The 26,105-nt window shown below is 40.4% G+C and overlaps 1 protein-coding gene across 6 annotated transcripts; it reads right to left on the reverse strand.

Annotated features, from left to right (window-relative positions):
* Positions 1-26,105, reverse strand: LOC146978619 (myocyte-specific enhancer factor 2D homolog). Of its 6 annotated transcripts, XM_085791437.1 has the most exons (13): positions 25,899-26,105; positions 18,122-18,511; positions 15,420-15,623; positions 14,836-14,973; positions 13,820-14,036; positions 11,643-11,699; positions 10,825-11,006; positions 9,268-9,297; positions 6,678-6,807; positions 5,832-6,030; positions 4,046-4,114; positions 2,722-2,772; positions 1-2,168 (listed from the first exon to the last, which is right to left on the reverse strand). In XM_085791437.1, the coding sequence occupies exons 2-13, from the start codon at positions 18,173-18,175 to the stop codon at positions 1,700-1,702; spliced, it is 1,800 nt and encodes a 599-aa protein (XP_085647563.1). In that variant the 5' UTR covers positions 18,176-18,511; positions 25,899-26,105; the 3' UTR covers positions 1-1,699. The 6 variants fall into 6 exon arrangements, with proteins under 6 accessions (XP_085647563.1, XP_085647564.1, XP_085647566.1 ...); XM_085791438.1 differs by lacking the exon at positions 9,268-9,297; XM_085791440.1 differs by lacking the exon at positions 2,722-2,772.

A 26,105-nucleotide genomic window follows, 5' to 3' on the forward strand; every position in this document is an offset into this window, starting at 1 on the left:
AACACTAGCATAAAATAGGTTTACTGAAACAAGTCCGATCCACCAGCACTACCTAGTGTGGCATAACCCCTGCACCGTAGCTCAAAACATATCAAATTCACACTCATATATGCAAACAGATCCACTGAGAATCAACACATTGCTTGTTTTTAGGGATACCTAGCAAAGTCTATGCAAATATATTCATATGTACATACACGTCGTTGAAGCTGAAAAGCTATTGTACTTTGTCGCCAACTGAAGCGGTAGAAATATAGAAAATGTCTTTTTCCTTTCACTTTTTGAAACACAGCAAAGAGCTAAGGAGAGCTAGAGAGAGCTAAAGAGGACATCAAAGCTTTTGTATAAGGAGTGATTTTTATACAAAGTCAGAATTCCTACTTCTGGACGACTAACGGACCTTCAAAACAGATTTTTTTTTTTTTCCAAAATACCAACAGATAAAGAACACTTTGACTGAAAGAACCAAATACTTCCCTAACCCCGAAAAAAGCCACCAGAGGCTCAAAAAACTCATTCTATGTTTTTTAACGTGATGGCATCTACTCCTGGTAATAAGCTGAGTGACTGGCTGGATTTCTGGTGCAACGATTTCCAATCCAAGTTCCAGAGGAGATGAGGTGAGAGGACGAGGGGGGCGGGGGCGAGGAGGGGCGAGGGAGGGGAGCACCCAGTCTGAGGAGAGAGTGACGACGAATTCAAAGCCGCCTGAACGGCCATCGACAGTTTTTTAGTTCTCGTCGTTTTTTCCGTGAGTGATCATTCGTCAGTGTCCCTGCACCGTGTGCGAGAGGCATTTGGCATTTTTGTGTTTTTTTTGTTTTTTTCCTAAGGAGAGGTTGATATTGGCACTCTGGCAAGGTGCTCGACTCCACGGCCGCAGAGTCGCCACCTGAGGGCTCGAGCCTGCCGGGTGGGGCTGGTTGGGTGGTTGGGTGGGTGGGGTGGGGTGGGCGAACGAGGTCGGTAACTCTGGCAGCCCAAAGGCGGCGTTTGAGTCTGTTCGCTCAGTGCCAGATGCTTCAGTCCTCAAAACGAGTCCAGATAAAGTTATTTCCAATAGTGCAGTTTGGAAGTGACGGCACACAATCCAAAAGAGAGATCTCAAAGCGCAGGAGCTCGGTGGCGAGTCGTATGACAGAAGTTCCATAAATGTTGACGAGCCACCAGTCACATTGTGAACAATGTAGAAGAGCTTGATGTAAATACATGAAGGTGATGCAGAAACCACGTGACAGAGAGAGAGAGAGAGAGAGAAATGTTTCGATGGTTTCGTCAGATTGCAAAAAGGTCGAACACCTCATTTCTACCAAAAGAAATGACTATACGGGAGTCCATTCAAGCAAGAAGGCTTTAAAAATCTACTGTCCCTCTATTGAAGGGGCCTAAATATCCAGCTGAGCACTAATCCATCCCCTCACTCAGAGCGTGACCCCCCAAAGAATTTTTATTTATATTTTTTTGTGTTTTTTTTTGCTTTTTGGCAAAGCCTTATGAATCTGGGTGACGCAGCTGAGTTTAATAGTCGTGGAAAGAGGCAGATGAGTGATGATAGTGTCACATGGCAGTGGGGTTGGGGCAGTGGGTGTTATAGGATGAGTGGGGGGTGGGTGTGTGTGTCTGTGTGTGTGTGTGTTGTTGTTGTGGGTGTTTGTAAGTGTCACCGTGACTCCACAGAGGGCGCTGCTGAGAGGAGGCTCTATGTGACCCAGGTGTCCATCCTCATGCGCTTGATGTTTCCTCCCTCCTGCTCCGGTTCGTTGGCCGCCCTGAGCAGCTCCGCCGAGGGGCTGAAGTCGGGCGGCACCGATCTGCTGTTGGGACCCGTAGAGCCGGTGGCCGCGCTGCCGCCTCCACCTGCACCTCCTCCGCCGCCGCCAACGCCACCGGCATCATCGCGATCGCTGCCCTCGAAGGAGCTGGCGTTGCTGCTCACGCTGTCGGCGGGCGAGCGGCCGGTCGGGGGCTCCAGGCACAGCAGGGAGCCGGGGTACTGCGGCGGAGCGGTCAGGATGGCTCCTCCCGAGGTCGAGGACGGCGTGGCGGAGGAAGGAGGAGGGCAGGGGGTGCTGCGGTCCCGGCCGGGCGAGACGGGCTCCGACTTGATGCTCACGCTGGAGTTTGTGTTGACGGTCAGCATGGCACCTTGAGGTATATGGGTCACCGGCCTGAGAACGAGGTCACGGAGGGGGAAAGAGAGAGGAAGAAAATGGAAGATAAAGGGACAGAACAAGGAGGAAAGGGCAAGGAAAAAAAACAAAACAAAAACAAAAAATGATTAACCACTTGACAAAAGGCGAATACAAAGCTGGAAGGCCACTGGCGTCAAGACAAAACCTTCACATTACAAGGCACAGCACCGACAGGGAGAAGCCACACTCGATTATTCAACAGTCCAATCAAGTTCTGAGCCTTTTCAAAGCAGAAGTAACAAGTAACATCCCCCCCCGTCCCCCCCCAAACTGCTCCCACAAGATCAACACAACAGCCCAGGAAGCATGAAATGATTTGTGTGACAAGGTGGTTCGCAGTGAGTCAGCAGCCATGATGTGAAGAAAACTACAAATGATAAAACAGAAAATAATCTCGGGTTAGAGAACATGGCGGAAACCGGAACTACGTCTCTTTCCTGTTTGACTGCAGACAGCACCAGACATGCTCAAAGGGGGGAAGCCAGCCAAAAGCACAGACACACAGGAAAAAGGAAGTGTGATACAGTACCGGCCCAACCACTCATCTCTACCCAAGAGCAGGTTGGACGGAGAGCCAACACTGTGGGGAAGAAAAAAATGTTGGAGCCCAAATCAAAAGGGAAGAGGTGGATTAGAAGGCATGTGTGGAGAGAAGTGTGAAACATTATTGCGAGGCAAGGTTTCTTCAACAACGGCAATAATGTTAATAATAAAGAGCCTAAAGATCTGCTGAATTTTTATCCCTGTTCAAGTAAAAATCCAGATTTACAAACACAAAGCATGAAGCATTTACACAAGAATAAACATGTCAATCAAGGAGAGTGAAATTCTCTCTAATGTTGCCTTATGTACGAGTGTGTACGGTGGCCCCTTAAGGACAAAAGTGCGCACAAGAGTGGATGTTAACTAGGGCAAGTCAAAAGAAATTCTCTGCTAATGCTAAAATACTAACAAATGTGTGGCAACTGAAGGAACATGGGGTATTAATATAACACCAAGAGTAAAAAACAAAAAAAATACAAAGTGAGAAAACAAATCATGTGGCTTTGCATTTCTCTTTATGTTTGCGCTTTTGCTTTTCTTGTGCATTTTAGTTTATGCAGCGTTTCATTATTTTTTTTCCTCCTGCATGTGTTTGGTCTTCAGAGGCCACTTTATTTGTGCATGTTACAGAACAACAGCTTTAAAAGGAGAAGGAAGGAAGAAAATATGTAAATTGCAGTTTGATCTCTCAAAAGCAGGTTTTTTTTGTCTTAAGAAACTCACAAATATCTTCGTGACAGTAACATATAAAATCTAAAAGTGACAGATGGATATATAGCTTCTGTAGGTTATCAGATTATCTGCATCAGAAATTACATAAAAAATACTATTAAATTTGTCCTCAGTCCTAAAGTAAAATAAAAACAAGTTAATGGCTATAATAAGGAGATCATTTTAATAACTGCCAAGTGGCCACATTTAAACAGATAGAGAACGAAGTTCTGATTTGATCTGTGACTTAAAATCAATTATATAGTTTTAAAGCGCAAAGTCAGAAGAATCCTTAATGTTAAGAAATGATGATGTCCATTTCATTTAAACCAGATTTTTTAATTTGATCCATTTCATGCTTTGTCTTTCATCTTGAAAGTTTGAGAACCTCCATATTATTAAAAGTTAAAGGTTCAGAAAGTTTATTTTAGGACCATTTATTTATTTGAGTGTATGAAATAAGTGTACAGCTGCATTTATGGCAACATCTACTGTGTGTTTGGTTTTTAGACAGAAGCCTTACAATATGGACTAAAACCCCCCCCTACAGACAAGGTCATGACATGTCACACACGCACACACTAGTAGTGGCTGTTCACCTCAGATTGGCAGCCAGACTGGACACCTGGCTAGACAGCTCGCTGCACTGTTTGTCCACGCCCCACATGCTGTGGACAAGAGGAGAGAACACACTTCAAGGATCTGGTGCTCATGCCACCGAAAAAAACCCAACCAGAGAAGCAGCGGCGCTCTGTCGCTCTGACACGACACACACACTTACACAATAACACTGTCTCTGATGCAGCAGCTGAGCTTCCTCAGGAAGATGCCCAGCATTTAAAACAGCACTAAAGTCACGTGGAGTGACTCTGTGTTTGTGAGTATTTTTTCGCTTCTTTACTTTAAAGGGATAGTTCAACATTTTGGCAAATAATCCCTGTAGTTTTAGGAGTATGTTCGTTAACTTTAATTGTCAGTGCAAGCTATTTTTTAGAACAGCGGAGCAGAGCAGCGAGCTGCTCAGAGCTACGCTACAGAGGCTCATAGGATTTCTTGGTTTCCCTCATCAAACTCATCAAATACACAATCCAACAACTCCAAAACACTCTCATGGACAAGTTGTGACCTGCACATTCACCACGCTATGAGATAATAACGGAACGTTACGAGGCGGGGTTGTTTTAGAGGTAAATTCATGCAAAACCGCTGATGCGCATTCCCGTCGGGGGCAGTTTTTCATCAAGCAGTCTCTGCATTTGCCTCGAAAACAACTCTGTCTCATAACGTTCCGTTATTATCTCAGAGTGTGGTGAATGTGCAGGTTACAACTTGTCCATGAGAGCGTTTTGGAGTTGTTGGATTGTGTATTTGATGAGTTTGATGAGGGAAACCAAGAAATCCCATTAGCCTCCGTAGCGTAGCTCTGAGCAGCTCGCAGCTCTGCTCCGCCGTTCTAAAAATAGCTTGCACCGACGATTAAAGGTAACGAACCTACTCCTAAAACTATAGGGATTATGGCAATGGGCCAATTTGCCAAAATGTTGAACTATCCCTTTAAGTCTGACTAGAAGATAAAGTAATGTGGATGTGAAGTTCTCAACCTGCAACATCACAAACAACCAGCATAGGACTGAACATGTATGCCTAACCAATATAATGATTATTATACTGGTTTAAATATTGATATTGTATTTAGATTCTCAACATCAATTTCAATCTCCAGATTATTCATCACTGTAGTTATTGTTTCAGCTCTAAGCTAAAACTTATTTGAACTGATTCTCTGTTAATATAATGTAATTTCAAGATGTTTATCACTGTCACGTCTTGATAAGAAAGAGGAGATACAACTTGTCTCAGTCTAAACCTTTTCCATGTTCACAGAATATATTTAAACTGTACCCACGCATGAGCTGTGTGTTATATTAGAACTGGGGCTCGTTCACTATATGAAACATTACTCGTATGTTTGTTCATAGCATTACTCAGCTTTCTCTCGGAGACAATAATCTCTCTTCCTCCCTCCAGACTCTGCGCATCATTTCATCCTGCTGATGAGAGTCTACTCCAGAAAAACTGAATAGTGTTCAGATTGATGTTATGAGGATGGTGAGATGCTGGTGAGACCAATTCACTTAAAAAAGGAATGTGAATTGTTTGCATATACAGTCATGGTATGGATATCATGCAAGCTGGCTCAAGGTAAAGTATTTGAGCATTAAGAAGGTTTATCAGTCGACTGACAGCTATCCCACCAGGTCGTATCTGCATCGTGACACCACCGTCATCCCCCAGCGCTGGATGTGAGTGATGGCAGAAACGTTTCATCCGCCCCGCTCTGAAGAAAAGACGCAGCGCAGATGAGAAAACGGAGAGAGGACTTACACCAAGTTGCTGAGCGATGCGAGATTAAGTTGCTGTTGTTGTTGTTGTTGCTGCTGCTGCTGTGTTTGCTGTTGTTGCTGCTGTTGTTGCTGTTGCTGCGGTTGCTGCTGTGTCCATGTGGACACGCTGGTCGGCAACAAGCCGCCAGGTGACGTCAGAGCATGTAGAGCGGTGATGTCTGCACTGGTCAGCTGGTATTCTGAAAGAAGAGCCACCACAACAAAGTGAGGATATATTTTCAGTTAGGGATGTCATGATTATAGATTTTCTTGGTACGATTATTGTCAGAGAAATAATCACGGTATTACGATTATCACGATCATTATGCATCGATACATTTTACAACACTATGAATGTGTAAAATCAAATACAGTCAAAATATAATTACATTACTAATCTCTTAATATAGGACCAGTTATTAATCCCCCAGGGGAAGAGTTTGAAATATTTAAGTCATTAATTGTCCTCTAGTTGTTTAAGTTTATTTTAATCATTTTTTTAAATTACAAATGACACGCTAACATTTAAATTCCCACCAATTCAGTGTTACGTTAGATAAATGGACCAGTATCTGTGCAGCTTCCTTTACTTTAGCGCACATCTGCCGATACGGTTCCGACATAATCTTTTTCGGAAAGTGACGGTATTAAGGAATCTTTGCAATCAATTCATTGTGGCGTTTAATACCGCGATTAATTGTGAAAACAAGTAATCGTGACATCCCTATTTTCAGTACTGTCAGATTTTGATCTTTACAAATGATGGATGCAAAATAGAGCATTTTTTGGAGTCATCCCTCGCATATTTCCCCCCGCCCCCTCGGCTCATACAGAAGGTGTTGTTCACCTGTGTTGTACGCTGTGGGCATGGCGGAGAAGGGCAGCCCCTGTGCCAGGAGGCTGGGCGTGGCTACGGAGACCACCGGTGTCGTGAGGGTTTGTGCCACCTGGGCTCCGGCCGCGAGCCGCTGGGCGTTCTGCCGGAGAAGAGGACAAAATGTTAGTTCCAACAAAGACAACAACTTAATCATGTTACCTGAAGCTGAAGGCTAAGACTTGTTTCTACTGTAAAAAAAAACTCTGACATGCTGGGGATGACGATGTGCTTATGGTGGAACTCATCATGACGAACTGAGTCTAGTAAATCTCAGAGTGGGATGGATTTACTGTCAGAAGGTTCTTGATGACATGCATCAAAAACAGTCTCTTTGTTCTGAGTGTACATGTATTACATTAAAGGCAGTTTTTTCTTTCAACCCTCAGTTACTATAATTTACGTAATCCCTTCGGTTGATGTTTTTGAAAGTTGTAGTCTTTTAAGTTAACAAGCTTTGAATTATTTCAAAGGCTATTTAAAATTATTATTTTTATTTACTATTTCTATCAAATGTAGTTTTTTAATTTTAATCTCTTAATCTTAATTCATCTCCTTCCCTTCAGTCCTGGCCAAAGTTATTGTCACCCCTGTCTATTATTTTCTTAATTAACTGTTTGGTCTATTTTAGGTATTTTCCCTTTAAAACAATGACTAAAACAACAAATTGTTTATTATAAAAGTTTACATTGGTTTTCTATTGACTGACTCATCCATTGACCAACAAATGTGCTGTTTATACTACTTTTATGAGATTATGAGACAACATTTGAGAATAAGCACAGACACATGATTTTACTACGGTAAATTGAAGCACTGTAAATTATCTTCAACTGTTGTGACACGAACTCGTGATTAACTTTTAATTGAATGTGCAGTTAATCTCATGTTCCTCCAGTGGATGTCACTAAAGGCCTTACTGTACGTATGCTGCTTGGCTGCTCTCCACAATAGTAAAATGCATTTCTTCATGATTCTATCATTCACTCTAATAGAAGATTTAAGATGTTTAAACCTGCCTCCTGCTCAGTGTTTCTACATTATGTTAGACATTTAAATGACAAAATATTCAGTGTTTCTCCAACACAGGTGCAGCAGACATGCTGCTAGACCCGTGAGACTGCTACCATGAGGTTTTATTATTATGTACATGGCCTGAAAGACACAAATCTCTGAGGAAACACAGCCCTCAGAGCCTGGTTCAGCTGAATTATATCACAGATAAAAGAAATCTCAGTTTTGTGAGAGGAAAAAACAAAAGGTCTCCATATAAAAAGACCAAGGATGCAATAATTCTGGCCTGGAATTACTCCTCTATATGGTGAGACTGATCATCCTGAGAGGAAACATTCAGCCAGAGTTATGACTGTAACGCTGAATTTACAGAGCGAGAGAGAGAGAAAGAGAGAGAGGAGATAGACCGGAGAGAAGGACCAGATTCAATTAACTGCCTTTGTGAAGAAGTGAGGACGGGCGGTGGGGTGAGGGTGATGAAAATGAATCACTATCCTGTGGAAAATGAGATTCTTGCCTGTCAACTTTGAGCAGAATTGTAAAAAGGGAAATGAGAATTGGCACCATCCCTCTCTCTGAGTAAATTCAGGCTTAAGTTCAGAGAAGTTTCTGCAGAATAACAAGCTTTCTCAATCACTAGGTTGGATGTTAATTTAATTTTAATTTAATTTTTTTTTGATGAAAATATTTTTCTGCATCATGGATACCGTTTTAAAACAAGGACCAGTTTTTCGGGCTATAATTTGGGATTCATTTCATTCTCAATCATTTTGTCAATAAAATGTGAGAAATTACTTTGTTTTGGTTCATTTTAATTCTAATTTTCCCAAATTCAAGATGACTTATTTTTAAAATGACTGAAATCATTAACAGGATTATTATTGCATAGTTGTTCCTAGTTATTCCCACAGTCACCAAATGGTGTCTGTATGGATTAATCATTTCAAAATAAAATGCAACGAAAGAATAAGAGACGGTCCTGAAATACTGTATAAAGCGCCATTTGTTCTGAAAGCTTCAGAGTTGTGTATGAAGACATACCTGGGGAAAAGCATCATGTGAATTGCCTTTAATGTAATGCAAGTTAGTTTTTTAAACATCTGTAATTGACTATTTTGGTGAAAGGTGAGAATGGTGGTTGTGTCAGTGAATAGGAAACATGCTCTGTAGCTCTTCCTACAACAATGCCAAGTGAAAAGACACCCATGCTTTAAGTGGTATCATATGATGACGTAAATGGCCCTTGCTGGAAGAATACGGCATCACTCAAGGACAAATCTGCTCATTACTAACAAGGTCTACATTACACAGACTGTTGAAGACTATCACTGAAGAGACTGTGATCAGAAATGCTCAAACAAAACAACCATGAGCCCTGAACGACATGCAGTCAGGAGGGAACCACAAACTCAAGACCATCCCAAGAAATGTCAGTGGAGCAAGACCGAAACAATGACAAAACTCTTGTACGATATCGTAACCATGCTAATAATGTGCGGAAAGTCGATGGCTGTCGACTCATGCGAGTGACTGACGTGGAGAAAATCACCTCGTTTACCAATTCCAGCTCATCCTCTGTCTGCAAAGGGTGGTAACAGAGAGGGTTACAACTCTGATTCAGGTTTGTGACTTACTGTGAATAGAGTCATGAACATTATAATGAAGCTACTAACTGCAGTTTAGAAGATACATAATTGATATTATTGGTTTAATTATTATGAAACAATTCTGTGGAGGCTATTTGGTGAAAATGTAGGACTAGTAGAGTAGCATCACTCTGCTTACAGTCGTCATAGATCAACCCAAAACAAATAGTTGACTCAACAGCCTCTTTGTAGCTGATTTGGAGCTCTCAAAATCTTCCTTAGTAGTTTTCCACTGTTTCAAAGATCAAGATTGAACTTAAGGTCCCAATATGGAAAAAGTAATGGAAGAAGATGCAATACAACTGATTTTTGGTCCCTCTGGGAAACAGCAATAAGCTGTAAACACAACAGTGTCTATTTATACATCAAACAGATATGGAACAACATTACCATTCATTTGGAGTCATGTTTCTGGTCACCTGGTGAATGGAAGTCAATTATTCATATTCCCTCTCCTTAATCTTGTGTTTTTGTTTTCCACCAACAACTGCAGAAACAACTGGCTCTATAGCTGCTAATAATAATTCCCTGTTGGATCATTATGAAGGGCCACACCTTTCACATTCTCGTGTTTTCACTTTACATTACTATTTACTCATTTTGCAGACTTACAATGAGGGCAAAACTACAGCTTCAGTGCAGTAGGAGACCTTGAAGTAAGTGCTTAATGTAAATCTAAAAATGAAAAATGTTTATTAAAGCAGCATTAGAGTCAAGACGTACAATTCGAGCTGCTAAATACGAATGTTTGAAATCATCAAAAGCTCCATTGACGCTGTTTTGGTAACTACTGTCTCCAAAGTCAGGAGTGAACTTTCAATCTAGACTGAAAATATGTTTATACAACCCTACAACTGTTGGTGGCGAGCAGACACTGTCGAACAGCGGCCGTAATTAAAAATGTTTGCGTCTTCAGTTCAAAGAAGTATGAAAATAATAAGTTATGAGAAATCTTATCAGTCTGTCAGTGGGAGTTGGCTGAATCATCCAAGACTTAATAAACTCTGCCAGAGTAAACAAAGAGATGTTAGACCATTAGTGTGAAGCATAAATCTCTGCCCCCAGGTCTGCTACAGACAAAAGAAACAGCCTCTAACACAATGTTTTACCTACAGTATCATTTTTCAGTTTCATTTTATGCAGCAACATAAATTCCCTGTTGTTTTTGTGTAATTCTCCATCTCACTTATTTGCAGGTGAATCCAAACTTCTCGGAGACAAAGCTGAAATAATTTTTATCTCCTCATGTCCCTGATTGATCGGATCTCCTATAGGTGTCAAATTAAGGTATGTTTTTGCTTTGTTATCCTCAGTTTCTTTCTTTTTTTTCTCACCTACAGTATCTAAGCTTTTTCTTGGAGGTGAGAACAGTTCTGCCCCTCTAAAGTGTCATTCTTTCAAGGATCAAAATGTTAACTAAAAGGACCCAGACAGCTCAAGTTCGGCTTGGTTAAGCTCACCATCTGCATGAGGCTCTTTCCGCCCTGTGAGGTGATGACTCGGAGGTCTGGCTTGCGGCTGTTGACCATCTGGGGGCTGGGAGGTGGGGGTGGAGACTTGGCCGGAACTACTTTCCCCAGACTGTTGCCGTTGGAAACAGTGAGGAGGCCTGGGGAGGCCCTGGCACTGGTGTATCCATTAGCTGCGGGGAGACAGAGGTGCGAATAGACAGAAATCAATAGGAAAATCAAACAGGTGAATGCAGGCAGCGGGGTACGGATGCTGTGTGCACACTCAAAGTTGTGTTAAAAAAAAATCCTCTAAAGGTTTCTCGTCTATTCTGAGAGACTCCCAAATTTAAAAGGCATGTCAATGTCGACAGAATAAAAGTCTGTGAGAAGCCAACAAAATGTCGTTAACAATAAAATTCTCATCTAATCAGACCCAAATAGATGATGTTCAAACCTTTTGGTTTTAGACGTGTATTTATATCAAGACTTAATCTAAAATCTTATGCAACATTTTGTATGAAATGTTACATTTTGGCAAATTTTGGAGCCAAAATTTGTTTAATTTTTAATAAATGTTCCTATGGAAACACTGAAAACAAAGAACTAACAGGAATCCCAGCTGATAAAAGACGCAGACATGTGCCATAATTCTACATAATGTTCTATAAATTTGACTACACGTATAAAGGGATGTGCTGGGAATCCCATGTTTTTCTGTTGATGTTACTGGTGGCATCCCATGATTCCCTTGAATACAGATAACAGGAGAACAGAAGACATAACTAAAGACCACAGCTCAGGCTTTCAACACATATAATAGTACTCACAGACTGGACTTGGGCATCCTCCATTTGAATTATTCAGGTCGCCTCCAAGAAGAGCACCTATTGATAAAAGATTAAATGAATAGAGAGGATTATTACAGTGCAATGACTACGACTACTTGAGAACCTGAAAGACGCTCCCAAAGGGCTCCAATATTATCTGAAATAAAGTACACACATTTCTATTATTTGTGGTAAAATCTAACAAATGGGGAAGCAATGATGTAGTGAAAATTGTAGCTGTGTACGTCTTACTGTACGTGCAGCTCTAAAAGGACGAATTTATGATGCAATCAAGCTCCTACTGGCTATGAGCCGTCAATTTAAACACATTCTAAATGTTTACCACAAAGAGTTAAATGTGAATCCTTAATTGTGTATAGGTATGTTTAAAGTGGATGCACAAGTACATCTTCTATTTCACTTTATTTTTCTGATTGATAGTTTTACTCTTGATCTAATAATTATTCTTTATTGCACACTGCACTCTGTTTTGTTTCACTTCACATCATGTTCACCTTTGAATCTGGAAGAATAACCTACAAAAAATATCCTCCTCAGTAATTAGGAGCTACAGTTACTGACACCAGATGTGTGATGCTTAATATTTTCACTACACTTCACTTTATTAATTTGTCCCTTGAAGGCCAATTTGGTTTGCAGCAGACACACATTCGACAGTCACATTTGACAAAACATAAGACATACATGATTAAACATACAGGATGTGAGCAGCAAGGTACAGCAGATACACCAAGTGTTACTGTACAACATTAAAGTGCATAGAGAATAAGTAATAATAAATAGTTACAAGTACAAATGTAAAATAGCAGCAATATAGGCAGTGCAACCACCTCCTCCTCCCTGTATCTGTTTTTGGTAGCTAGGGGGGACAGCTAGATGGAAAACTAGAAGGAAGCAGCTTGCATTCAGGTTTGAGAGGATGAGTAACATCCATATGAATAGACTTTGCTTTTTGAAGCACCTGGATGTTAAAAATCTCATCCAGACTAGAAGGTACTATTCAAAAGAAGGACCTGTATCTTTTCAATGGCATGTAAAAAGGCCATAACAAGAAACTGGTTGAAAAGTGACCCTCCAAGTCCAGGACAGTGGCTGGATACTGTTGAGGAGATTTACTCGATGGAAAAACTGACTTACTGTCGCAGAATGAAAGACCTTGGACCAAAGGTGGCATAAATGGATTGTGTATATAAATAAATGTATTATTATTATATGAAAAAAATACGATTCGAATTCTCAGCAGACCTAATGGACAGTGATGAAAGCTGCAACCAGAGTGGTGTGCCCCACCTCTACTTATTATCTTTTAATTATTTTACTTTATTTTACTTCACCTACTTTTATTTCATTTTTCACCTCCCATCATTTTGGTAACTTGCATTGTTGTGTAATGGTTGTTGTTTAACAAAAAAAGCTAAATATATATAGAGTTTTTTTAAAAAAAGAAGAAAAATCTCATCCATAGAGCTGAATTTCACCCCAGCTACCTTAGATGCTACCTGCACGATTCTCCCTATGGAGTTCTTGTTCACAGATTCAATGAAGGAATTGTAAAACATTTCCCCCAGGCTCCTATCTATCTGCAATTTGGCGAGCTTCCTCAAACAAAGGGGGCGTTGCTGACCTTTTTTTGCAAAGCATGTCACAGTTCATATCAAATTTAAACATGTTATCAATTATAGTGCTGAGATACTTGTAGTTGGTCACTAGCTCAACTGGCTGATTGAGAACAACACTACATTGATGAAGTGGATATTTATTTCTCTAAAGCATTAAACTAATAATTCAAAAGGTTAAAAATCTGAGTAGGAGTAGTTGTAGCTAATGTCACACACAGTAGATTAGTCTGGTGTGAAGGAATGTGCTCTCCTCCCTGAGGAATAAAGCAGCTCATTAGAAGGAATGATAAGAAGACATATACATACAGCTTCTACGCTAGGTCTGTGATTACCTAATAACTGATAACAGTAATGTAACAGGAATATTATTAGTAGTAATTCTTAAGGAGGTGAACATGAGGTGTAGTAACAAAAATATTACTAAACTTAAAGGAGACATTTTTGTTCTGAACGTTTGTCGACAGTGATTTACTGTAGGTTTCTTTTTCTGCTGATATTTGTTTGTTCGCCGCACTCAGCAGAACGCCGCTCGCTCACCTGCACTGGCTGGTCGCTGTGGCAACCCAGGAGACACCGTATTTCTCTGAAGAGCTGGTTGCTGTGGTGACAGGAGGTGGGTATCCGTGAGCGACGATGATGTTACATAGGAGGTAGTTACCAGTGCGTTGCCAGGGTTACTGAATTGCAGTGTGCTTTGATTGGACGCCTGGACTGTGACTGGCATAGAAAACGTCTGGGCTGGAGCTGTTGGCTGCTGCAAAATGAGAAGTGAGAAGCGTGAAAAAAATAAACAAGTGTGAAAAAACAGCTGCTTGTTGACACATCCTGCAGCAGAAACAGCATAGTTCATTTGGAGACATGTGTCTCTGGCCACCTCGCAAACATTAAACCCAATATTCACCGTCTTTTAGCTCTGCTTTTGGGCTCCACCACGTCCTACTGTTAAATGACCCACCCAGCTATTTGCCAAAATGTGTCCGTCTGCCAACTGGTGCAGAGACAGCAGTATGCAGCACATCTTAGAGATTTATATCCTTTAACAGGTGCCTGTATATTTACAGACAGGGACAGCTAAACAATGAGCTCGTTATCAGGCAGCACAAATCTCAAGATCTATTTTACTGCTCCATATCGCAGGAAAATGGACAGTTGAGCTGTATATGACCACCATATATTTATAACTTTAGATCTCATATTCATTAAAGAAAAATAAAAAATAAAACACTTCAACATAAAGACTAGCAATAATTTGATTTTGAATCAATTTTAATTACACTAAAAGATACAAGGGAGCATTAGCATCGTCCTATAGTGGTAAAACTAAAGTAGAAGCAGTGAAAATAAAGGCTGTGCATATAGAATGAGATTGGGAAAAAAAAGTGTCATATCTTATCATAGTAACTGAAAGTTCATGACATCCTGCAAAGCTCCCAGTGAAAAAAAAATGTGCAAAACAATCAGAAGGAGGAACTTCACATCAGTAGCTGTTTCCTTTAGACACACTTAACCCAAACACATGATCATAACAAACTTGTATAGGTCATCTAACTTACTCCGTAGCGTTTGAAGAGAACGTCCAGGTCTTCTGTGGTCTTACGGTACTTGTCGTCATTCAGGGGACTTTGGTCAATAGAGTCTTCCCCGTCTGGCTCAGGACTGTCACAACCGTTGAAGCCTTTCTTTCTCAATGTCTATGAGTGAGTAAGGGTTGTGTAAAATCAATCAGTCAAACTGCAGATACATCATAGTTTTCATAACACAACTGTTCTGAGTACATCTGTGTGTTAGGATTTCCAAAATTCACATAAAAATTATACTGTTGGCAAATACCTCCATAGTATAAGTGCATACAGTAACTCTCACATAAACGTTTCAAAAATAAAACCTTTTATTCTTCTTCAAACTTTTGAGAGTGTCAGCTGAATGGTAACTGCTTATGTGCATTCTCAGATCTCACTTTTAAAACATGTAGCCCAGTCAATTGTTAATGGAGTAAACCTATTATTAGACTCCTTCTGTTTCCACTATAATTAAGATGTTAATGTTTTAAATACTGACTGAATCTTAACTCTGTTTTAGGGTTCAGTCTCCCTGAATTAGTAAAAACAAGTCACTGTGTGTGTGATGCATCATTTACCTCAATGATATCTGCATTGGTTCGGCTCTCGTGGGGCTCGTTGTACTCTGTGTATTTGAGCAGGACCTTGTCCATGTCGGTGCTGGCATACTGGAACAGTTTGTTTGCGTGGTTGAAGATGATCAGAGCGATTTCGCAGTCACACAATACACTCAGCTCGTAGGCTTTCTTCATCAAGCCAAACTTTCGCTTTGTGAATGTCACCTAAGGGAAAGCAGAGGGTGGGGGGAGATATACAAGTATTGTTAAGTAGACTGGACTTGAGTCATTTGTCAAGGCTAATTCTACTATTGTCTAGCCCCGTAAACCAGCCTCTCCCGGAAGTGCATTTCATTTCATTCTGAGGGAGAGTCTGGCCTCATCCCCATTCTAAGAGTTTGGACTGAAACCCTCAGAAGGCCGAGCCAATCAGCGTCGCCCGCTGTGATTGACACAGCACGTTGGCCAATCAGGGACCGACTGGTGCAAAGCCCCGTCACTACACCAACTTGCTGATTGGCTGAATGGGGTTGTCTGTCAACGCTACTACCAAAGATATTAAACCGTCTTTGCTACTACTCCCGCCCAGCTCCCGCCCAGCCCAAACGCTTGCAGGGGGGATGAGGCCAGACTCTCCAGAGAAATGAAATGAAATGCATTTCCGCGAGAGGCTGGTTTACGAGGCTAACTATTGTCACCCTCCTTTTGAAATTCAAGAGTCTCACACATTTCTTTTTCAGGGTTAACAAAGTGGAACACATATTTTCCCTCTGCATCAGTCTTAGGTGGGGACCATACATCCATACATTTGTTATCCACACACACAGCTATCTACACTTGATGTAATTCACAATCTAGGGGAAGAATGAGCTGATGACCTATTAATAATCCTTCTGGTGCCTGGTAATTAAGGAAATGTCTGCAGTAACATTATTGGCAGACAGACAGTCTAAGATATCCAACAAATAGTATGCAAATGGCTATCTCTTTTTTTTTGGTGCTGTCACAACAATTACTCAAACACACTGGAGTCAGCATCAATGAATGATGCATCCTCATTTTTTATGCACCTTTTATGACTCATAGCTATTCACTTGCACTACAGTTACACAACTGTCTTCCAACTAAGACTTTTTTAATCAATAGGCAATTACTGATGACTCTCTGTGATACCTCAAAAAATCCCAGAAAGTGTGGAAGTCATTAATGTTGCATCTCTGTTATGTGCAAGTTACTGTCTACAGTTATTCTACCAGCTCCCCACCCATTTGTTTTGTTTGCACTTTCAATTCTCCTGGTGAAAAGGGCAGTATCTTAGCTAACCTTTTTACTGCTTGTTTGTTTATAGGTTGTTTTAGGGAGTTCAATCTGCATATTAATCTCTTGCAATATTTAGAGTTCTTCAATTTAACATGATGAAATAAACTGTGCTACAAAGAAATCAGTCCAATACAGTACAACAATTTGACTGGAGTTTGGAGCTGTGAGGAGGTGGGATTGGAATTAAAACATGCAAAAAAACATTCTTGATGCTTCACAAAAACAGTGATACCAGGGGGAAAAAAACTTAAGATACCAAATTAACATTTTTGTGGAACGAATCATCAGACCCTTGTAAGCAAACAAGAAGAGCCTTGGTCAGGGAGAGAAAAAGAGCCACCCTGGAGGAGCTGAACAGCTCACAGCTGTGAGCGTGGATCTGTCCAACAGAGCAACAATCAATGCAGCTTTTACAAATCTGGGATGTATGGCAGAAGCGCTGAAAGGAAGCCACTTGTGAAAAAAAACTGCCACATGACAGTGTGTTTAGCAAGAAAAAAAAAGGCATGCAGGACTGAGACCATCAGGGAAATGTGATGAAACCGAAGAACTCAGACTCATGTTATCACCTATCCAACACCCTCCCCACTGTGAATCAGGGCAGCAGCCTCATGCAATGAAGACGTGTAATGAGAAATGAAACAATATAAGAGACAGGAAAATTGCAAATTCCTGAGGACAGTGTGTGTTTCGTTATGAATGACCTTTTACTGCTGAAAATGATCTGAATGATGTAGACTGAGGAGAGCATTTACCTCACTACCCTTTAAGCTAACATGGACAAAGAAGAAAGTAAAATTTGAACCTCTACAAATCTACAAACTCCATCTAGAGGAAGATCGTGAGCTGAAACCAAAAGCTCCCATGCAGTTTCTGAATGGATCTTGAACTATTTAATTTTTTATGACCTTAAACAAGAAGAAGAATATGTTTTTATGTACTATTTTATTTCTTCTTCATAATTTGAGTCTATTTTGGGATATAAACCCATTATTAACCAACTGGATATATATAAAGATGTACATATTCATGCAGATATATGGTGAACACATGAGTACAGGGGGACACTTCTTACACATCTTTCTTAGCAAATGCAATCATATAAGAACTAGAAAAAGATTATGAAATCAAATGTTTGTGTGTTTTTTTTTGTTTTTGTTTTAATACAATGAGCAGAAGGGCTGCAATTTGTGTAACAAAACCAACTGGCATTAGCATTTGGAAATACACCAACCTGAGAACTACTACTGAGAACCCTAAGCTCAAAAAATAGATTAAAAAAATAAATAATATATATATATATATACACGACTATGACGAATATACTTTGCTGTGACATACTGTACAATACATCACAATAGGTACCAAAGAGAAAACCTGAAGAAAGATGAACTGTGACTCACCTGCTTGTTCCTTTCGTCAGTGATCCGTTGGATCTGAATCTTTTTCCTACCCATGATGCTTTGCAGTTGTGGAGACGAACGTCGCAGTCACTCAAGTAGAGAAGAGCCTCTCGGAGATTGAGAGACAAAGTGCAGACTACTACCTCTTACTTCAGCCCAAAAACACTCACACAGTCATGCATCAGAGGATACACGCACACACACATTTCTCTGCCCAGGTGTGCTGAGGCAACGTGGTCGAGTCCTGTTTTCGACGAGCAGCGAGTGAAGAGTGGGGGGCTGCAGAGATGCGTGAGGTTGAGGAGGTCCTCAGTTCATCGTTTGTTCAACAGGGACAAAAGTAACAAAGTTGTTTGCAGCGGCTGTGGCGAGGAGGACAACACTTCTCTCCTGCGTGAGACAAAGACAGAGAGATACATTATAGAAATACATTATTTACACATTACATAATTTAGTGTGTTAGAGAATTTACAGAAAACTACAACCGTGTGGTCGTCTCGATCTGTCAGGTTGCAACTTCAATATCTGTCCTAACTCACGATACTAATATTTTGTCAGAATTACCGCATGAATTCTTAAGTTACAGCCAAACACATGTTTTGAGAGGACACAGTGACCTTGATCTTTGACCTTTGATTCACAAAATGTAATCAGTTCATCCTTGAGTCCAAGTGGAAATTTGTGCCAAATGAAATTAAATTCCCTGCAGACGGTCCTGATACATCATGTTGACAGGAATGGGAACGGTGTGAGGTGACGGTGACCTTGATTCTTTGACCTTTTGACACCAAATTCTAATCGGGTCCCTCTTGAGTTCAAGTGCATTACGACACTCCCTCTGGGGTGCACCTGATGTATCGCTTTACAGAAACGGATGGACGGACCTGGAAACACAATCCCACCACGGCTGTCGCCAGCTCCGTCATGAAAAGACAATGTAATCTGTGCTGCTCAGTCACGTTCACTTGAGAGCTATGAAGACAACAATGCTGTCTGACTGAGAGGGCAGGGAGGCACTGACAATTAAGATATCTAGCCAGTCAACACTTGGTACCAAAATAAAAGCTTAAATTCTTCCAATGTTTAAGGCCGTTCCAAGCCTTGAAACACTTGACAGCATGTAGCACATGGCACCAGAGATTTAATTCATTCGAAGCCTTGCCATCAACAAACACCGTGTGAAGGGTAAGGCCACTCACTTCAACAGATGTTTGACTTGATCTTGACACTTTTGAGATTTGAGAATAATTTTCGACCTCCTTCGTAGTGAATTTAGAGGAGGAAGCTGCCTGAATCATGGCTAAATTCAATGTTATTTGTGTTACAGCTTTGGATCTGGAACACAAGATAAAGATATGCACAATTGCACATGTATCTACAAATCTACTGAGCTGACTAATCGATCCAGAAAGTACATATATATGAATTACTTTTCTTGCCAATGAAGTCATTGATCAAATCAAAACTGTCAACACTAACACACCTCTGTTTACATAATGAAGCATTGAGTTTATAACTACATAACATACAAAATAAGCTATAAACATCTGCTTGAGCCACTTATGAACACTGTTCATCTATTTGACGATTAAGTTATGTAGACTGAAAGATGATTAATCAATGGCAGAACTAATTTATTGCAGCCACATGGAGACTTAAATGTTGCGAGTCATCAGACTGTGTACAAGAACACAGTCAGCAAGCTTTTTTTCTCTCACAAATGTAGCGCTTCAACACTGAAAGAATTTTTTTTTTTTTTTTTTTTTGATGGAAAACATCAGAGGAGCTCTACGTGAGAGGGATGTCAGGGAACAGGACTCAGCTGAGGAGAAATCTTTAAAGATTCTGTGGCAAAAGGAAAAAGTCAAGTCGTCTCTACAGTTGCTCTCAAACCTGCACAGATTTTGGTCTTGGATTCAAGTTGTTCCAAACCAACAAAACAAATCTCAAAAACATGTTTGACTGAATACCTTGATGCTAACAGAGGGATTGTCTACTTCGCTGAAGTTGCTCAGAATCAGCTGGAGGATATTAATGACTATAGGCTTTGTAGGCTCCGCTGTTGGTTGGCTTGCACTGTGTGTGTGCGCACACACACTGAATCACTGTCTGGTATTCTTTATATTGGCCATATTTAACAATCCTCCTCATATTTGTAAGAACATCTGAGGGTTATGAATAAGAAATGAAAATAATGAAGAAAAGATGAATAAGAAAGACTTGAGAGATAAGTCCCCTCTGCTTAAGGTGGAGTTGTATTTGAAACAGTGGAAACTGGTCACTCACGTGGTCATGTCACACCCTGTCTGGCCTATTGGGAGTGAAAATAATTGTTTATTCCTGCAAACATATTGAATTAAATTATCTTCAAATTAGTTTTGCAGCAGGACTGTACAATTAATCATAATAATCCTGCTTTTAGCTTCAACAGTTAAATTAAGTCAAGTGCAATGCTGGTGCTTTGTTTTTGGAGAGGGGGGGGGCACTCTGGTGGTTTAAATCAAGTGCTGCCTAATCACAGATGATTAACAACTATTCTAAAGGATGAATTTATCATGTTTTAATTGACTATTCAACAATGTATCTTGTTGGAGTATCTCCCATGTGAGGGCAAGTAGCTATTCTCCGTTTTGTTTTATTGTAGGTTGAATATCTTTGAGTATTTGGATAAAGCAAGTCACCTAGGACTCTGATGGGCATTATTCCCACTGACTGTTATGACTGTTAGTTACAGGCCCTAAACCTTTGTTTCCGTTATTATTAACTGGTCTTAGGCAAGTACAATTTCAAGTGACGCGACTAAACCCATTTAATCAGTTTCATGCTTGACATTATTAGTAGTGATTTGATTCTGATGTTTGGTCTGTGTATGTTCAATCTCCTTCAGCGAGGGAGAGGGATATGAACTCGTTTGTAAGAGAACCTACACCCCTGGAAGTAAAAAATGAGACGCTGCCTGCCTGTAAATGGACCCCGAAGCAAAATTCAATCCAGTCCCAGCGCTGTAGTGAAAACTACTGCAATAAAACTCATCATTTCACTCTTTCTACATCTTTCTCTCAATAAAAACCAAATCTCCAACCCCCATGCCCCCTCCTATACACAGACACAGCCCTGTGGCAATTGTGTTAAGTTTTCCCTCCAGTCATGACCCTCCACGTCCATGCTTTCCTGTGGGATTGTTGTTAGGCCAGACGGAAAAAATGAAAACGCCACTGGAGTGCACATGGGGCCACCACAAACCACTAAACCACATTTCAACACTTCAGAGAGTGGCCAGACTGAGAATTAATCAGAAGTTGTAATAAAATCCAACATATTAGGTTCAGCTCTAAAAAATCTCAATGTCACTTATCGGTGCCATGTATTACATCGACAGCAGCATGTAGCAACCCTGAAAAAAATGCAACTAAACACGGTTGCTGATCAACTTCAAATATGAATAAAGATATAGGCCTAATAATAACATGTATAATAATAGTGATAATTGGTGCTTTGTAACTGTGTTCACAAACACTTTTGCCTGTGTGAACCCGCAGGTCAATCAGAGGAGGTCAAGTACCCCTTCAAAACATGGGACGGCTTTCCAGGAATTGTTCAATAGTCATTTTTACCACGGAGACGACAGTGGGTGGCATGGATTTGTGGTTGCACATAAAAATTTTCAATACATGGACTTCTGTTTTCCAGTAAGTTTGGTCAAGTTTGCACCAAGAGTGGTACAGCTGTGATTTTCAACCATTTATCCAGCTCGTTCACTGGTTTTCACTGCACTAATCTAAAACATTATTGTACAGTATTTGAAACAGCTTAAAGTGTGATTGGTACTGGTTTTTGCTTACAGTCTGATTGTAATTTTTAACATTTCATATAAAAAACACAGCGATGTTATGAGATCTTCTCTCTGCATCAACTAAACAGCAGTGATAATCACAAACTCAATTGAATTTGCAATTGCGACCTTTAAAGCTGTGACAATTGACTCAGGTTGGTTGGAAACTGAGGTATTTCCTGTGAAGTCCGCCTATTGTTGTTGGAGTGTTTTTGTGACAACGGGATACAGCTTGAGATGAGACAATTGGTTTATTACTTGATTAGCAGAAAAACAATCTGGGCATATTTTGAATTACTGAATGCTTGTTAGTCCTTACAAGGAAAAATTATGAAAAGATCCAACACATTTTCACATTCAAGCTTCATTAATGGTAGAAGTGGTTACTGGTTATCAGAAAAGGAAATCATCTTTGGGTTCTTGTATTGCTCAAAACTCAAATGTATTCAATTTACAGTAGCATGAGCAATGAAGAAACCAAATCATCACGGCTGAGAAGCTGGAACTGATGAATCTTTGACATTTCTGCTTGTTAATTGCCCTAAATAACCACTTAACTATCATACATCAGCAGCTAATTTTGCACCACTTTGGACAAAAGTGTCCTGCCAAATGAATAATAAAAAAAGGGTGGTGACTAATTTTCTACGGATATTTTGGAGATTTCTTTTTAATCTAATAATTGCTTTAGCACTGTATCCAAGCTTCTCTCTTGGCCTACAACTAATAATTATTGTGACTGTGATATAGTGATTAATAGGTTTATTTTCTTCACCAAACAATTAGTTGTATGATCGATGTAATGCAGACCCTGAGATGTGCAGATGTTGATTATACAATTATACAAAAAGGCAACCACCAAGATTTCACCTATAAAAAACTGAAATTTGGAATTAAAATATGCTGAAACATGCTGTTAATTATTAAAATCATTGCTGATTAACTCCTGTTTATAAATGAATTAGTTTAATGACTAACTGTCATATCAGCTGTTTCCAGGAAACACCTAATAACTTCTCCCTGGGGTAGAAGTTCTTCCACTTACATCCACATAGTATGTCTGGTTGGGAATCACTGCTTTAGAGGGTCTAGTGTTGAAATGTTTTGGACACTATTGTCTACTGGGTCACAACTAGTTAAAAAAAAATATCTGTGAGCACAACAATGACAAAAAAAAAAGACATTCAAAGTGTTAACAGCCCTGAATTGATGGCCATTATCAAAAAACATCACATACACAGTACCAATTAATTTGGATAGGCTGAAAACTAACATGATGCTCCATGGTGCCGTTTGTTATGTTCCAAGACGGAGCTTTTCCGACACTAAATCTGTATTCACAGCAGTGTTGGGCATCCTCATAGATCATCATTCATTAGCTATAACTGTTGGAACCAACTCCAAACAATTATCACAACAAGACATTTAGAAATCTCCCATTGCCTGAGGGATAAATGATTAAAAAATGCTCTTCCTCACTGACTCTACTAACTTTGCCACAGTTGGGCTACAATATTTTCTTTGATTAGGCTTGAATTGACCAGAATGGGGGTACACTGCAAGGCTTGTGTCTAGCCTCCCTCTCCCTGTCTGCCCTCTGCATGGCTGTCCCCTCATTACTGTAATTGACACGTTCATCCCTCCTCTTCCCCCTTAAGGCGCTGATGGCTCAATTAGGAGCTGGCCGGAGGACTGATTGGACGCCAAGATAATGAGGTCGCCGCTTGGCTAAAACTGAGCCCTGCATCCAACCAAACCGAGCTTGCTCTGTGACAAACAGGAGACCAACGGAAGCAGAAAACACAGTTGAAAAGTCAATGGAAAGACTCGTCCAAAGACATTAGATAGAGGAGTATTATGGTGGTAAATGTATGACTTTTGGCTGGGCCCAGCGTGCCTCATTATCTTAAGAGGAGAGGCATTTGGTCACTCTGGTAGAAAAAAAACAACAACAAAAAAAACATGCATGTTATTCAAATTATCCAAGTGATGGTTATGCAACCTTTGAATATTCTTCTGACAAAGGAGAGCGCAATCAAGCTCAGGGTAGGCATCTGTTCGTTTTGGAGTAGTGTAATTAGTGGCACTGACCTTTAGAGGATTATGCACTAGCCAATGAAATGTGCCAAAGCCCTGAGATAAATAATGGTTGGAGCCTCAAACGTGACTTGCAGTGGGGTTTGCCCATCCACAGCTCAGAGATGGGGCTTCAGGGTGGCCTTAATGGCTCAATCACTGCCCCGATAAGATAGACAAGATGGAGTTGCACTCATATCGTCTTACTGTATGACTTTGCACGAGTCTTACACCTGACAAGATTTTAAAAAAGATTAATATATTTTCACTATGTCACCTTCAGTCATTACACAATAATAGAACTCAAAATATGGTTGTAATCAGCAGTAAATATGCAGATTATTTTCTAGACCACTTTGTCTAAGAGTCCAAGGTGACATCTTCAAATTCCTTCATCACAAAAACTCAAGAAATTCAGTTTATCCTAGTAGATGGAAGATGGAAGTTTCCATGCTGCATATGATGCAATTGAAAAGCCCAATGCTGTCTTAAAGAATAGTTGCTGTGGACTTCCCTCTGTATGATTTTGTTCATCTTGGCAACCACTAGCAGCCTTGTCAGCTCTCGCTCCTATCCATAGGAAGTGCAAGCTTCGACACTGTTATTTTAGGCCTTTTAATACAGCACTTTTGTTGATGATAGGAAGGTTTAAGGCAGCCGATATGTTGACCTGCAGCAAGGCTAGCAAAGAATTAGCACTTCTCCATTTCAAACAATAAGGTGTAATTTCAGGACTTATCTTTAGGCCATTAAAAGCTAAATAAAATCTGCAGTAACCATGCTGGTGGTAGAGAAGTGAGTTAACCCACTACCTACAGATGTTGACATGAATCCATCTGTATGTAGGATGGCACACAGTGGTGGATCTCTCCGTCAAACTGGCCTACTTCTAAGCCCAGTAGCTTTGGTATCTACCCTGGGATGGCACAGAAAACATGGCTGCTAATTTCCAATGCACAAGCCAGCCACTGAATACATTCAAGTCCATACTGAACCACAATCAGTGTCCTAATTAGACTGAGTCTGACTGGGATTGCTGTTAGGCTATATGTTTTAAGAACACCTACTGTGACATGCAAATGCCCTTCTACCTATTTCATATTTGTGTCTTCTCTGCAAAATCTATGCTAGTTCAACACTTAAATCTCATCATGTCAACACACAGACACACAAAGTTAAACCAGTGCAGGGGAATATCATTTTTCTTCAGGCTTGTTTGAGTGAGGCGGAAAAAATGCAGCTGGGTGAACAGCTTTGAACAATAGCTCTCTCACATGTGCAGTTAGTCTGTTTTCTCCCTAATGTCATTATATACTAGTAGTGACCATGTCAGATCTGGTATGTGGAGTCCACACGAGCTTAAAAAATGACACAGTTTCATGACAAAGTCGGAGCAGGACTCATAGCTATCCTATCCACATTATGACAGATGGAGTCTAGAGACTGAGTAGGCCCACTGACGGCAGACAGGTACCCTACAGGCTCTAATTTGACAGGTTGGAAGATCCATGTGTCCTCGTTTCAACCAAACGTGAAGGAGTCTTACTAGACACCGCAAGTGGGGTTGAAGCACAGAGCAAATTATGAGCTACTCTAAAAAGGCCATTTCACAATTTTCTAGTTACGAGTCCGACCGACAGCCATTACCTTCCTTACACTCTCCATATAACTCGGCTATGCGAGCTGGAGCCCGCACTACTTTAAATCGCATTGTGGATACATTGCATTCAGATGAACTATGTTCTTGTTTAAAACATAATTTCAACACGCTGTTGCTTATTACTTTGCTACATTTAAATAATAAAGCGACCAGGTCTGCTCCTGTGCGATGAAAAAAGACGCAGGAAGGAAATGTATCACTCCACTTACCCTGAAATATTGCTGATAAAAATCGAAAATAGACCTGCCACCACGCGCTCCAGAGGTGACCCGTCTTAATTAAGAAGCATTAATTAATTACGCTGAAGCGATGTCTCTGTTTACATGAATCTTCGGCATTTTATTCCATATAATGTAGAAGTAACTATACTGTCCACCCAGGCGATACAGTGTACCCAGTGTACGATCGACGTCATT

The sequence above is a fragment of the Trachurus japonicus genome, chromosome 11 (assembly GCF_045865225.1).
Source record: "Trachurus japonicus isolate A0001 chromosome 11, Traja_1.0".
Classification (NCBI taxonomy): Eukaryota; Metazoa; Chordata; class Actinopteri; order Carangiformes; family Carangidae; genus Trachurus; species Trachurus japonicus.